This window comes from Zalophus californianus, chromosome 2 (genome assembly GCF_009762305.2).
Source record: "Zalophus californianus isolate mZalCal1 chromosome 2, mZalCal1.pri.v2, whole genome shotgun sequence".
NCBI lineage: Eukaryota > Metazoa > Chordata > Mammalia > Carnivora > Otariidae > Zalophus > Zalophus californianus.
Window position 1 is genome coordinate 44,767,745 of NC_045596.1, and position 15,739 is coordinate 44,783,483.

The 15,739-nt window shown below is 37.4% G+C and overlaps 1 protein-coding gene across 2 annotated transcripts in view; it reads left to right on the forward strand.

Moving 5' to 3' along the window:
• Window positions 1-15,243, forward strand: part of THEGL (theg spermatid protein like) — a 53,786-nt gene extending 38,543 nt beyond the window's left edge. Inside the window, exons 6-9 of one of the 2 annotated variants that reach the window (XM_027599587.1) lie at window positions 4,532-4,646; window positions 10,992-11,123; window positions 13,491-13,663; window positions 14,879-15,243. In XM_027599587.1, the coding sequence (XP_027455388.1) occupies window positions 4,532-4,646; window positions 10,992-11,123; window positions 13,491-13,663; window positions 14,879-14,966 (508 nt within the window). In that variant the 3' untranslated portion in view covers window positions 14,967-15,243. The remainder of the gene's footprint in view (window positions 1-4,531; window positions 4,647-10,991; window positions 11,124-13,490; window positions 13,664-14,878) is intronic. The other variant, XM_027599586.1, reaches the window with a different exon arrangement.
• Window positions 15,244-15,739: the final 496 nt, after the last annotated feature.

Sequence of the window (15,739 nt, forward strand, 5' to 3'; positions counted from 1 at the left end):
TGTGTACATATACCACATCTTCTTTATCCATTCCTATACTGATGGACACTTGACTGCTTCCATAATTTTAACTAGCCTCTTTTTTCCCAATTCTGTGCATTAGGAACAGATGACTAAGCTTGTTAGAATTGTGTGAGGGGGGATAAAGCAAGTGTTTAATGAAGACACACAGGGCTCTCCAATAAATGTATTATATGAACTCAGACTTTGTGTCATATATTTTAGCTGATTCACTAGAGGAGCTCAACAGCAGACTTGAATAATCAGAAGAAAGAATCAGCAAACTTAAGAATAGGTTAATTGATGCTATCTGAGGAACAGAAAGAAAAAAGAATGAAATAAAAGTAACAAAGGCTCATGAACAAGTTGAATTTATCCCAGGAATACAAGAGTATGTTGGAATCAATAGATTACAATCAATATAATACATCAAATTAATAGAATAAGAAAGCCAAAACCATGTGATCACTTCAGTAGACTCAGAAAAATCATTTGACAAAATTCAACACATTTTCACAATAAAAATTCTTAAAAAACTAGGTTCAGAAGGGAATTTCCTCAGCCTGATAAAGGGCATCTACAAAAAACCCACTGCTAACATAATAATTAGTGGTGAAAGACTGAATGGTTTCTCCCTAGGATCAGGAATAAGACAAGGATGTCAGCTCTCCCAACTTTTGTTCAGCATCATACTGGAGATTCTAGTTAGGGTAATTAAGCAAGGAAAAGAAGTAAAAGGCATTCGGGTTGGAAAGGAAAAAGTAAAACTATCTCTATTAGGAAGGCACAGAATCCAAGAGCAATATACAAAAAAACAGTTGTGTATCCATTAGCAATGAGCAATCTGAAAATGAAGGTAGGAAAACAATTCTATTTGCAGTAGTAGCAAAAAGAACATTATAATACATGTAATGCCATATTACTCAGCCCTAAAAAGGAAGAAAATTCTGACACATGCTCCAACATGGATGGACCATGAGGACATTAAGCTAAATGAAATAAGCCAGTCACAAAAAGACAAATACTGTATAATTGCATTTATATGTAGTACCAACTGTAGTCAAATTCGTAAAGAAAAAAGTAGTATGATGGTTGGCTGGGGCTAGAGGGTGGGGGAAATTAATTGTTTAATTGCTGTAGAATTTCACAAGATCAAGAGTTCTGCAGATGGATTACACAACAATGCGAATGCACTTAATACTACTGTACTATACACTTAAGAATGGGTAAGATGGGGGTGCCTTGGTGGCTGAGTTGGTTAAGCACCCAACTCTTGATTTCAGCTCAGGTCATGATCTCATGGGTTGTAAGATCAAGTCCCGTATTGGACTCCATGCTCAGTGGGGAGTCTCTTTGAAGATTCTCTCCCTCCGCCCCCTCTTACTTGTGCTCTCTCTCTTTCTCTCAAATAAATAAATAAATCTTAAAAAAAGAATGGTTAAGATGGTAAATTTTATGTTATATGTATTTTACTAAAATTAAAAATAATAAAAGAACAAAATACTTAACAAAAGAAGTTCAAGGCATGTACACTGAAGACTACAAACATTGTTAAAAGAAATCGAAGACTTAAATAAATGGAAAGACATTTCCTGTTCATGGTTTGGAAATCTTAATTTTGTTATGATGGTAATTCTCTCCAGATTGATATACATATTCAGTGCAATCCCTATTGATATTCCAGCTGCCATTTTTGATAGAAATTGACAAGGCAATTCTAAAATTCATGTAGAAAAGCAAGGGACCTAGCATAGCGAGAAACAATCTTGAGTAAAACATATTGAAAACTTATTTATTTATTTTTAAAGATTTTTTCTTTATTTATTAGAGAGAGAGAGAGAGAGAGCATGAGTGGGGGGGGCAGAGGGAGAGAGAGAAGCAGAGTCCCTGCTGAGCAGGGAGCCCAATGTGGGGCACTGTCCCAGGACCCTGGGATCATGACCTAAGGCGAAGGCAGACACTCGACTGACTGAGCCACCCAGGTGCCCCTGAAAACTTATTTAAAAGCTACAGTAGTCAAGACAGCATGTTACTGACATAACAGTAGACATATAAATCTATGGAATAGAACTGAGAGTCCAGAAGTTGATCCTTATATTTATGGTCAATTTATTTTTGACAAGAATGCCAAGACTATTTATTTATTTATTTATTTATTTATTTTTTAAAAAGATTTTATTTATTTGACAGAGACAGTGAGAGAGGGAACACAAGCAGGGGGAGTGGGAGAGGGAGAACCAGGCTTCCCGCTGATAAGGGAGCCTGATGCGGGGCTCGATCCCAGGAGCCTGGGATCATTACCTGAGCCGAAGGCAGATGCTTAATGACTGAGCCACCCAGGAGCCCCACCAAGACAATTTAATTGGGGAAGAATAGTCTTTTAAACAAATAGTGCTGGGATAACTGGACATCCAAATGAAATTGAACCCCTATTTCACACCATACAGAAAAATTAACTTAAAATGGATCACAAGCTGGCTCAGTCAGAAGAACATGTGACTCTTCATCTCGGGGTTGTGAGTTTGAGTCCTACATTGAGTGTGGAGATTACTGAAAAATAAAAAAGTCTTCAGGGTGCCTGGATAGCTCAGTCAGTTCAGTGTCAGACTCTTGATCTCAGCTCAGGTCTTGATCTAAGGTGGATGTGGAGCCTACTTGAAAAAAAATAATAATAATAAAATAAAAAATTTAAAAATCTTTAAAAAAAAGAAAATGGATCACAGACCTATAAATATAAGAAATAAAATTATAAAAACGCTTAGAAAAAAGCAAACATCAATCTCTGTGACTTAGGCAATGGTTTCTTAGATATGACAATAAAAACACATGGCAAAAAATAAATTGGATTTCATCAAAAGTAAAAACTTTTGTGCATCAAAGGACACTTTCAAGAAAGTAAAAAGACAACCCACAAATTGGGAGAAAATATTTGAAAATCATATATCTGATAAGGGAATAGTATTCAGAATATATATATATATAATTTTTAGAACTATACAAAAAAGTCAACACAATTTAGAAAATGGGCAAATTATTTGAATAGACATTTCTCCAAAGAAGACATACAGATGAACAGGAAACACATATGAAGATGCCAAATATCATTAGTCGTCTTCGAAATACACATTAAAATGACAAGATACTACTTCAAACCTTCTAGAATGGCAATAATAATAATAATAATAATAATAGAAAATAATATGTATTGGTGAGGATGTGGAGAAATTGAAACCCTCATAATTGCTGGTTAGAATGCAAAATGGTGCAGCTTAATTGGAAAACCACTTTCTAGCTCCTCCAAATGTTAAGAATAGAGTTATATGATCAGTATTCTATTTCTAGGCATGTACCCAAGAGAATTAAAAATTTATGCTCACACAAAAACTTGTACATGAATATTCATAGCAGCATTTCATCATTGCCAGAAAGTGGAAACCACTCTAATATTTATCATGGATGAATGGTTAAACAAAATGTGGTAAATCATTTAATGGAATATTATTCAGCCATAAAAAAGAATGATGTACTGCTACATGAATCTTGAAAATATGCTAAGTGAAGGAAGCCCGATACAAAAGGCTACATATGTATGATTCCATTTATTTGAAATTTCTAAAATAGGCAAAGCCATAGAAACAAAATAGATAGTGGTTCTGGGGGCACAGGGTTGGGGAATGAAGTAATGGAGAGGGACTGTTAATCAGTATGGGGTTTTTCTTTGGGGTGATGAAAACATTCTGAATTTAGATAGTGACAGTAGTTACATAACTTTGTGAATATGCTAGAAACCCCTGAATTGTACACTTTAAAAAGGTAAACTCTATGTTATGTTAATTGTGTATCAGTTTTAAAAACTAACAGACTACCCTTAGTGGGTAATCATATATTTATTTGTGAAAAACTTTTTTCATATTAGGTTTGTAGGTTTGTGGTTGGTAGGTTTTTGTACCAGGAAAGGAATATGTGGGGAACAGCCTATGAAAATTGGCCAAGTTGCTGGGAGTTATGAGCAGCACCATCTCAAACTGCACTACAGAGGAGACTGGCTATCACAGAGGGGTCCTTGGTAGTGACTGGAATTTTTTATCTCAGGGATTTAATATGATGTTTTGGTAGAAAGTGGAGTTTAAATTGCAAGCCTCAGCCCATCAGTGGATCATGAAATTGATTCGAGTTTTTTTTTAATGAAATCAAATGAAATTTTAAAAATCAAAATACCTTGCTCAGGGCAAGCATTCTTTCATAATAATTTTGTTTCAGATACATGCGTGTATGCATGTGCATGCACACACACACACACACACAGATTTACATATACTGTATCACAATATAACTTCTTACTGTGGATCATAGTAAAAAAAACTTTAGGAAATACCAATCTGGTAGAAAAAAACACTAATGATTATGGGAAAAGAAGTTTCTGAGATAGGGAAAATTATACATAATTGATCAGAGGTTGAGTACAGCAATGAAAAAATGCAATTATTTTTCCTCCAATGATTATAATATTTCATGTTCCATTTGCATATAGGCCTTACAGTGATTACTTAACAAGAGATTCTCTTCAAATCTCTTATCCTTCTGCCCGGATATTACGACTCTCAATACCCAAAGCCACAAATCCAAACTACGTTCCTCCAAAAAGGGTAAGTCCATCTGAAAGAAACGGTTCCTGATTGATTTTAACAACACGTTTATAACTGTAACATGCTCTCCTCTTATTTCCAGGTATATTTTACTTTTCTCCCTGTTTATCTTCCCCCCTCATCAAATGAACTTTTCTGACTACCTCCGCTATGCCTACTCTGTCACCTAGGATTTGATCAGAGAAGCAGAACAACAATGCAGAATTAGACCTTAAGCAATTACAGAAGCTGATAGAGAAGTCCATGGAAGGCTGTTTTGGCAGTTGGAGCTTGGGTCTGGTTATAAATCCCGAAGCAATGACAGATAGTAGGGATAGGTCAGCAGTTACCTGGAAGGTATCTACCTCAGGGGAAACTATTACAGGTTCTTCAGGCAAGGGGACTCTAACCCCTTCAGGCAGGGGAAGTATGGCTGATTTTATTGGTAAGGAAGGCTCATCAGTATTTAGGGGCTTAAAGTGTCCCCAGCTTTGTTGGAATCTGCCCATATACCCTATCCCAATTTTCAAGGTCCTATTCCTTCCCAGTCGTTGCTCTAACTTTAACATAGGAGACCATACAAATTTGGTAATTCAATTTGCACTGTAATTAACCCACTCACAGAATTCGATTGTGAGTTTGGTTTTCAGAATTTTCAGCCCTATGACCATAGAATATAAAGCTTTCTTTTAGGGAAGTTACAGAAACTTTCTGGTCCCTTAACCCAGACATTAAGGTGGGAACTTAGAGGCCCGAGCCAGTCATTTCTTAACTTACTTTCTCTGTGCACTTAGCGACAACCAGCTAGGGACGCCTGGGTGGCTCAGTTGGCTAAGCATCTGCCTTCAGCTCAGGTCATGATCCCGGGGTCCTGGGATTGAGTCCCACATCAGGCTCCCTGCTCGGTGGAGAGCCTGCTTCTCCCTCTGCCTGCCGCTCCCCCTGCTTGTGCTCTTTCTTTCTCTGACAAATAAATAAATAAATAAAATCTTAAATAAAAAGAAACAACCAACTAATCCCATTATACTTGTTTATTTCACTAAAATAATTTCTGGCAGCAGCTGCTTGGTCACCCAAAGTTTTGCTTTTTGTTTTGCCACTGCGTGCTATGGACTACCAGTATTTTTTTTTTTTAACTACTGGCAAAAGGATCATTAATACCTTTAAATCCAATCAGCTCAGAAAACAAATTCCAGATAATCTAGAATCAACACAGAGAACCAGTTCTTAAAGTTGTGATTTGGTTATCTGTTGCTTCCTACCAAAGCACCCCCAAACTTATCGGTGTAAAACAACAAGCATTTTATTACGCTCAAGGATTTTGTGAGTTAGAAATCTCTCAGCTGGGATATCTCTAATGGCTTGGTTGTCTGAAATGGTAGGGGGCTGAAAGTTCCTACACACCTACCTTAGTCAGCTAGGGCTGCTATAACAAAATACCAAAGACTGGGTGGCTTGAAAGACATTTATTTCTCACAGTTCTGGGGACCAAGAAATCCAAGATCAAGGTGCCACCAGATTCTCTTCTTGATGAAGATCCTATTCCTGGTTTGCAGCCAACCACCATCTTCCTGTGTGCTCACATGACTTCTTTGTGTGTGCACAGAGAAAGAGCTCTTATCTCTCTTCTTATAAGGACACCAATCCCACAATGAGGGTTCTACCCTCGTGACCTCACCTAAACCTAATTACCTCCCAAAGGCCTCACCTCCTACTATTATCACATTGAGGATTAGGACTTCAACGTATGAATTTGAGGGGGACGTAAAGAGTCTGTCCATAACAACATCTATATGGTGCCCAGGCCGATGTGACTTAAAGGCTAGACTCAGTTGGGAATATTCACAGGAGCACTTTCATGGGGCCTCTCCATGTGGCTGAGACTTTTCTCAGCATAGCAGCTGTATTCTGAGAAGGAATATTCTAAAATGGAGTGTTTCAAGGGTGAGCATTCCAAAACACCGGTGGCAGCTGCATGTTTTTTTATGATTTGGCCTTGGAAGTCACATAATGTCACTGCAGTCATACTCTGTTGATTGATACAGTTCCAAGTCGCCAGATTCAAGGGGGCAGGGACACAAACCCCACCTGTCAATGAGAGAAGTGGCAAAGAATTTATAGCCACTCAAGAAAAAAACCTTGGTATCCTTGAGCATGATTTTGTATACAGAAAAGACTGTTCAGAGGTATGCTCTTGATTTAAATAATTAATAGTCCAAAAGAAGAAGATAGCAGGAGGGGAAGAATGAAGGGGTGGGGATCGGAGGGGGAGAGGAACCATGAGAGACTATGGACTCTGAAAAACAAACTGAGGGTTTTAGAGGGGAGAGGGGTGGGGGGATGGGTTAGCCTGGTGATGGGTATTCAAGAGGGCATGTTCTGCATGGAGCACTGGGTGTTATATGCAAACAATGAATCATGGATCACTACATCAAAAACTAATGATGTAATGTATGGTGATTAACATAATAAAAATAAATAAATAAAACTTTAAATTAAAAATCTGTTTCTTAGGCTTTTACATTTAGCTTGCAAGTTTTATTACTCTGTTTATAATTCTAGCAGTTTTTAACAATGACTTTGAAGAGTTCTGAATAATGTTTGATTCAGTTTCTAAATGTAATCAAATACCTTCAAATAATTTAAATTATATTTATTAATATTTTAATTTGATTTCTTTTTTAAGCATTTTCCTCCAACCATCTACATTAACAAACAAAATTTCAAATATTAAATAACTATTTAAAAATTGAATACATCAAATTTATAAATATGGTGAACTTAAAGTTTCAATGTTATCAGAATGACATAAACTTAAGATTTCAACTTAATGTTATAATTCTAAGTCAAATACTCAATTATACGTTTCAAGTTGCAGTTATAGGGTGATCACTCTAATAGGCCAAATTCTCTTAAACATGGACATGCTTTTATTTTGTTTTGTTATGTTTTGTTTTTAGTAAGCTCTACACCCAATGTGGGGCTCAGACTCATGACCCCAAGATCAAGAGTCACATGCTCCACTGACTGAGCCAGCCAGGTGCCCTCATGCACATGCTTTTAATTTTAATAATATACACATACTTTTTATTTTAATAATTTCTAAGTTACTGAAAAAAATGCAAGAATTAACATTTTGTTCCATTTGTTTTTTCATTCTCTCTCCTTCATGTAGGGTGTGTGTATGTGTGTGTGTGTGTGTGTATTTAATTTTTTTCCTGAATCATTTTTGAGAGGTACAGACATCATACACCCATTTTCCTAAATACTTCAGTGTGTATTTCTTAAGAACAAGATCATCTTATGTAACCACAGAATTATTATCAAAATCAGGAAGTTTAATTGATAAATACTCTACTCCATGGTCCATGTCCAAATTTCATCAATTGTTGCACTACTTATTCTTTTTTTTTAAGATTTATTTATTTATTTGAGGCAGAGAGAGAGAGCAGGGGGAAGGGGCAGAGGGAGAGGGAGAGAGAGAATCTCAAGCAGACTTCCCACAGAATGCAGAGCTTGACACAGAGCTCCATCTCACAACCCCAAGATCATGACCTGAGCTAAAATCAAGAGTCAGACGCTTGACAAACTGAGCCACCCAGGTGCTGCATTGCACATACTTATTCTTAACACAAAGAATGATTAATTCTATGATTTTGATTCTCTTAACTTTTTTACAGTTAATGCTGAATCTTCCCAGAGTTTTAAAATACACATTCCCACAAAGGAAGCCAAGTTACTGTCACAGGTACCTTAGGTTACTTGTCACCAGAGACCTTGGATGGATGAACTGTAGAAGGTCTTTTTTTTTTTTAATTTTATTTATTTATTTGAGAGACAGAGTTCGAGAGAGAGAGCATGAGCAAGAGGGAGGGAGAAGCAGGCTCCCTGCTCAGGGAGCCTGATGTGGGGCTTGATCCCAGGACCCCAGGATCATGACCTGAGCAGAAGGCAGACGCTTAACTGACTGAGCTACCCAGGCGCCCCTGTAGAAGGTCTTTTACCTCTGTGAATGTCATACTGAGTCTTTTTTTATGGTAACTTTGTCAGAGACTACAAAACATAAAAAGGGTTGGTTTCATAACTCAGTTCATATCCATCATTCTCTCTACTTATAGATGTCCGAAGCTCCTATTCAGATTAATCAACCTGTGTAGATTTTTAAAATCGTTGACTCAGGAGATTTTGACTTTGAAGACTCTTATTTTATATTTAGCAGATACCTTTGAGTATTGACCACCTGTACTCTGCATATCTCACATGGCTTTGTCTAACTAATTTATAAGGTCATTTTACCAACATGTGCCTCCTCCATCATTTTCAATCTGATTATTTTCTGAGAACAAAAATTTGAGAAGTAAAGTTACCAGATTAAGTGTATGAACATTTTTGAGGTGATTCATATATTATCTCAAAATGTGTTCCAACAAAAGTGATTTTGATTTACATATTCACTTGCATTATTTGGGCTGACTTTTATACTGCACTCTTGCCAACATTAGATATTATTTATTTTAATTTTAAAAAATGCTATCTCGTTAATAAAAACACTTTCATTTTTCTGATTACTAATAAATTTAATAGTTCCCAACATTTATTTACCTGTGTAGTTTTCTTTTGTAAACTTGTCTATTCATGGCTTTATTTTTCTACTGGTCTGTATATTTTTTATTGATTCATAACAGTTCTTTACATATTAGAGGTATTCTTTGTCATATGTCTATGTATTTTTCCCAGCTTGTGTTTTGAAATTCTGGAGTTATAATTTATATAAAATGCATAGGTCTTAAATGTATAGTTTAATGAGCTTTTAACAAATGTATATATCCATTCAATAACCACTTCAATCAATATACAAAACATTATCCCCCAAATTTTCCTCCTGTTTCTAGTCAATTCACTCTACCCCTGCCCTAGAGTCAACCACTTCCAGATTCCTATCACTATAGATTAGTTGTATTTCTTATTCTTTGTAGGTTTATATCAGATTTATATTATTTCTTCCTCTTAAATATTTAATAGAATTTACTATTGAAGCAATCTGGGCTTAGTGTCTGTACAATTCCATGAAGTACTAATTAATCATTTCCAATAAATAAAGCTTTGTCTCCTATCAGACTCTGGGAAAATCAAAGAAATATATGACAACCGCTGTTTTCAATTAAGGCTTATAATCAAAAAAGGAAATAAATCATTCATTTACTCAATCCATTGAACAAGTATTTCTTAATCAATTATATAATACAGGAAAAACAAGAATAATAAAACCATTCCTTTCCTTAAAGTAAATTTCAATTTAGAAGAAACCATAGACCTATAGGTAAATAATTAAGATTGATACTCATAAAAGAGAATGAATAAAGTATTGAGAGATATCAGAGGAAGAGTGGGAAAAATCCAAGAAAGATTCTCTTATCATGGAATTGTGGAGACAGATAGGGATCTTAGGTTTGAATCCCAGCTGTGCAACCTATTCACTATAAAAACTTAAGTAAATTTCTGAACTTCACATAGTACCTTAGTTTCTCCATGATGAAATGCAAATAAAAATGATACCCTAGGTGAGGAATAAATGAATTAGTACATGTAAAACACTGTCAGTATCATCATTGTCTTAAACAACACAAAAAGGGATTTGCAACATACCTTCTATATTATTTTTCTGCCCACAGTTAAAACCTTATTTTATTTCCAATTATCGATTATATTCCCTCTCAAAGTCTTGTGGTAAGTTTTGAGTTTGAATACTAGTAATTGAAATAGAAGACCATGTAAATTGAACACATTTCCACAATTCAGATAGTGAGAAATGACTAGGGGGACTAACAGCATTGTCTGTGGAGAATGTGATTCTGCCTTTCTTCCTCTTGGCTTTGGTTTCTTTTTCTTACCTGTTCCAATTAGAAGAGAACCACTTGAATGCATTTTAAGTATGGGGATTTCTGATAACGAGAGTCCCAGTTTCCAAAGGGCAAAAGCAGTTAAGAACAAAGCAGAACTCCCCCCCCCCCCCTTAGAGAGTGTTCTCATGTAGTAGGCCTGACCCTTCCCTCTTGGCTGAGTTTTTCATTCCACAAATCAGCATTACCATTTATCTCTTAGTCAATATGTAATGTTGCCAATTCCTCCCCATCTTTTGTTTAACAGTAAGTTCCTGAAAAGCTGGGTTGGATTTCATAAACCTAGTTTGAGAAAGATGGAAATTGATCGTTTCAGCTATGATCATGGGTTACTGCAAGACTCTCATCCTTTCTGCTGGATTTGCTGAGAAGTCTGGTCCAGAGGTCAGACAGTTCTTTGTAACCGTGATGGAGATGGTATTTATTATTTGGCACTTACAGACCCTATTTTGTTTTTCTCCCCTAGATTGAAACCAAGATTTCAGTTCCTGCCCTGACTGCTGTTGCAACTCCAAGAACTGTAGACCTTGCCCATCCAAGGATCAAGATAGAGGGTCTGTGCTTTGAAAGGGAACGAAGTGAGCTGCCCATCCATCCTGTAAGCCACCACTGCCTTGGCATCCTTCATCTTACTTTTTGGTTGTTCCTAGGGTGCTATTTTGCTACTATAGGGCGTAGGCCAAAGTCATTGGGAAAGATAATCTTGAAAGAGTGGTCTATGGCAGGAAGGAAGACCTAGCTGCAAGATATGTAGAGAGACTGGGGATAGAGGGCAAAGAGCATGGGCTTTGGAATCAGTAAGAGCTGGGTTCAAATTCCAGCCTCACCACTAGCTCTGTGATGTTGTGACAGTGTTCCTGAGCCTTATTTATTCATTCAAGTATTTGAATGCCTACTGTGTGCCAGCCACCATTCCCAGTGAACAAGATGGAAAGAGACAAAAAATAAGGGTCGAAGGCAATGAAGAAAATAAAATAGGAAATGATTGACTATGGGCGAAGGTGGGGAATAAGCTACCTTTGTATATGGTAGTCAGGGAAAGGCTCTCTAAGGATGGGATATCTGGTGTGAAACCTGAGTGACAAGAAGGAGTAAGCTAGGTGAAGGTCTGAGGAAAGAATATTCTAGTAAAGGGAAGAGAATGTGCCAGAGTATTAAAGTGGGGATGACCTTGAAGTTGGGTGGAACAAGGTGAGCAAAGAGATTATAAAGTTAACAGTTCTCACTGGGAGGTCTGTTGTGATTTGAAACAATAGAGAAGGCATTGGTACTCAGCATAGAGCCTCGCACATTCAGTGGCTTCCCTCCCTCTTCCTCCTTGACACTCCCATCTATTCATTGTAGTGGCAACTTGGTGCCCAATACCCACTGAGTTTTCAGTAAATATCTAATGACCATGTTGCCAAGGAGGTTGGATAAATTTTACCCTCTAAGAACTAAGGATATGATATGGAATTCAGTTAGGAAAGAAAACTAACCTGGGATTCAAAACCCCTCAGGAAATCGTCTTGAGTTTGCTAAAGTGACTTGCCTTGTGACCCTTGGACAAATCACTTTATTTTCAGTTTTTTGGTATATAAAATGGGGGTTACAGTTATTTTTCTTTAGTTGCCAGGTTTGTTTGGGAGTTTATGAAAAAAATCTTTTTTTAAAAGTGATGCCACTGCAGATAATCATACTCTTAGAACCCCAAACAAGTCCGTACCAGTGCAAAATAGTACCTTCAGGGCTACGGAGGGGTGTTTGTTATCCATCATGATTCTTTCAAGTGAGCATTTAAGAGAGAGAGAATAGGAGCTATATGTCATCCTTCCAATTTTACCAATAAAGCAACATAATAGAAAGGCAACCTGGCAGGTGTGATTTTCAAAGTAAGACCAGCAGGAGTTGGTCAATCAGTCAATCAACATATATTCTGCACCAGTTATGCATTTACTCTAGTTTTTGGCAAACATGTATTTCTTTCAAGAAGTTTATATTCTAGTGGGGAGAAGCAGACAATAAACATACGAACAAAGAGATAAGTGAGCAAAGTGAGGTGTTGGTAGATGCTTTAAAGAAGATTGAATAAGTGTACTGTAGAGGAGGGTTATCAGAAAGGTTGATGTATCTCGGATGGTGAAGGAAGATGTCCTTGAGAATGTGATATTTGAGTCTAGAGACTTGAATGATGAAGAGGCAGCCATGACAAAGTTGAGGAAAGAGGCTTTCAAGCAGAAGAACTAGCTGCAAAAATCCTAAGGTGGAAAGAGCTGGATCAGAGGGGACTTGTGTGGCAAGGATCATCGTGATCAAGGTGGGGAGGGGAGGCAGATGAGGTCAGAGCAATGGGATAGCAATCAGATCACGTAGGGCCTTCTAGGCCACAGTAAGGAGTCTAAATATTATTCATTGCAAAATGAGAAACCGCTGGAAGGTTTTAAACCCTGAGAGTGACATAATCTGACTTGGGCTTCAGAAAGTACATACCTCGGGTGCCTGGGTGGCTCAGTTGGTTAAGCGACTGCCTTCGGCTCAGGTCATGATCCTGGAGTCCCAGGATCGAGTCCCACATCGGGCTCCCTGCTCGGGGGAGCCTGCTTCTCCCTCTGACCCTCCCCCCTCTTATGTGCTCTCTCTCTCTCTCATTCTCACTCTCTCAAATAAATAAATAAAATCTTTAAAAAAAAAAAAAGTACATACCTCATAGGGTTATTATGATGATTAAGTGGGAATAATGTAGGTGCCCCACTTAGAACACTGGCTCATGGCATGCACTCATTAAATGCTCATTCTCTTCCTCAGTAATTGATATGTGAAGGCTAGATCGTACAGAGCAAAAATGGAAGCAGGGAGACTAGTGAGGAGTCTGCTGCAGTAATCCAGGAGAGAATTCTGGATGGTGATTCAGTTAGGGCCATCACTGTAAAGAGAGGGAGATGTGAAAATTGGGATATATTTTTGTATCTTTTTGCTTCCATTATAGATATCCCGTGCTGCCTTGCTATACAAACCTAGCCCTCGAATAATAGCTCTAGCTAAGGCCAGGCCTCTTCATCAAGATTATCTTCCTGACCGTGATGCCCACTGGCCGGTATCTTATGCTGCTATCCATTGCAAAATATCTCCCAGAATTCAAGAACTAGCTAACCCAACAAGGTATGTCAATTTATCACTAAGATGGGACAGGAAAGCTGGAGGTGCTAGGGAGAGGGAAAATTAACCTAATAAGACCAATGAAAATAATCATAGAAATACAAGAAATTTTCAAAAACATCTCACTTCTTACATTAATTGTGACAAATCTATGGTTTTACCATAAATATAAGGCAGCAGTTAAAGGATTAGTGGACTAGTATTGAAACTTAGATATAGGAAACAACTCTGTAAGGATGGATATGGGATTATTTATCTAACGTATTGTTAAGTGAAACAAGTACATAACAGAGCACACAATGCTAAGAATACTCTAAGAAAATAGGTATGTGCCATATTTTTGCTTGCAGGAGCCTATAATCTCAGAAGAGTATGCAAGAAGCTAGTAACAATGCTTACTTTTCGGGGGCCTGAGGGAACTGGGATGGGAGGAAGATTTATTTTTTATTAAATAGGGCTTTTGTGTTTTTCCATGTTTTTGTATCATGTACATGTATGACCTACTTGAAATAAATATACATTCAACAAAGAAGAAATGGACTCTAATTCCTGTTTACTTTTTAGAAGATTTCTTAACTTGCCTGAACCTCAGTTCATATTGTTTCCTTCATGAGATAATGCCTGATTCCCCTTTTAAGCATCGTCAGGAAAACCTAGGAGAAGATGAAAAAGTCGCAGAAGTCTTCAGCTCAGGGAACAGGGAATATGTTCATTCTTAAATAATATTTTTAAATTTTTATAATGTGTTTTGCCTTTAAAAGAAATAAAGTTCAACAGCAATGAAACGAAGCTCATTCTCTGTTCACTGACAAAGGAAAGGGAAAAATAAGATCAAGTACTCAGCGTCTACCCCAGTGGCAAAGTTATTATTTGGTAGTAAGGTGCTAAGGGTGGGAACTTCAAAAATTTGATTTAAGTCCACCAGAGGACTGCTGGGCTTGTTTTAACATTGCCCAATTATTGAAAACTTTCCAGAATTAACTTTCTGTGGAAAGAGCCAAGGCTTTGGAATCTGATAGATACATGAATCTGGATTTGACCACAGGTCACTTTTATAACTTCCCTGAGCCTTCATGTCCTTCTCTGTACAATGGGGGTCATGACACCTGTTTCATGGGGCACTTATGAAAAATCAAAACAGAATAATATCATAGAGCCTAACACACATAGTGGATGGTTGAGAAATGTTAGTTCCATTTTCTGTTCATTTTTTTTCAGGTCGCATTCTTTTTCCCCCATTTCAGGTCTCCTGTACACATTATATATTATGATCCAGATGTCTTTAAAGTCAAGCCAGCTGCTTTGAAAACACAGTGTTCTCCAAGGATCCACGAGTTGGCAGAACCTCTTGTGCATTAAATACAGAAAGCCGCGTCAGTCAGACTCTAGTTATGTGTCTAGAAAACATAATAGGTGACTTAGTTCCCTACTCTGGTCCCATCACCTTGTATTCCTGTATCCCCCCGAAAACCATAGAGACCCCCAGGGAACACCACTGTGACCATCGAATGGCAATTCCTGCTATTACCTGTAGTCATGTCTTTAGCAGATTTGGAGACTGGAGCACGCAATAAAAGAGAAACTGAGAGCCTGCCTTAGCCTTACTTTATCTCCTCACAAGCATCTTGGCCATCTCATTGCTCTGACTGACCTGAAGAAACACTTCCTTATGTTTGCTGGGTTTGTTTTTCTTTTCCTGGAGAGATCCATGTTCCCCAGACTCTGCTCAGTCCCTGCTCTAATAAGTCCTGGAAATTGAAATAATTCTTTGTGTTGCTTTTCCAACCTCCCTTCCTTAATGGAGAAGTAACACTGAAATGGCGAAGCCTTTGGGATAACTTGAAATGCATTTCATAATCTGTAGGTGAAATTTAGGGAACAGGTTACCTTAAATAATCACCCCTGCCCCAATCTCTGTTCCTTCTCTCAGGCTGCGTCATTTATCAGGAATGACAGAAAAAGCAAGGTATTTGGTAAGCATCATAATTCTGTCAAATTACATCTGCCCAGAGTTTTTTTTTTAATTTAATTGTTTTATTCTCTCCATGGATCAGTATCTTACAAATGAAACTAAGTTTC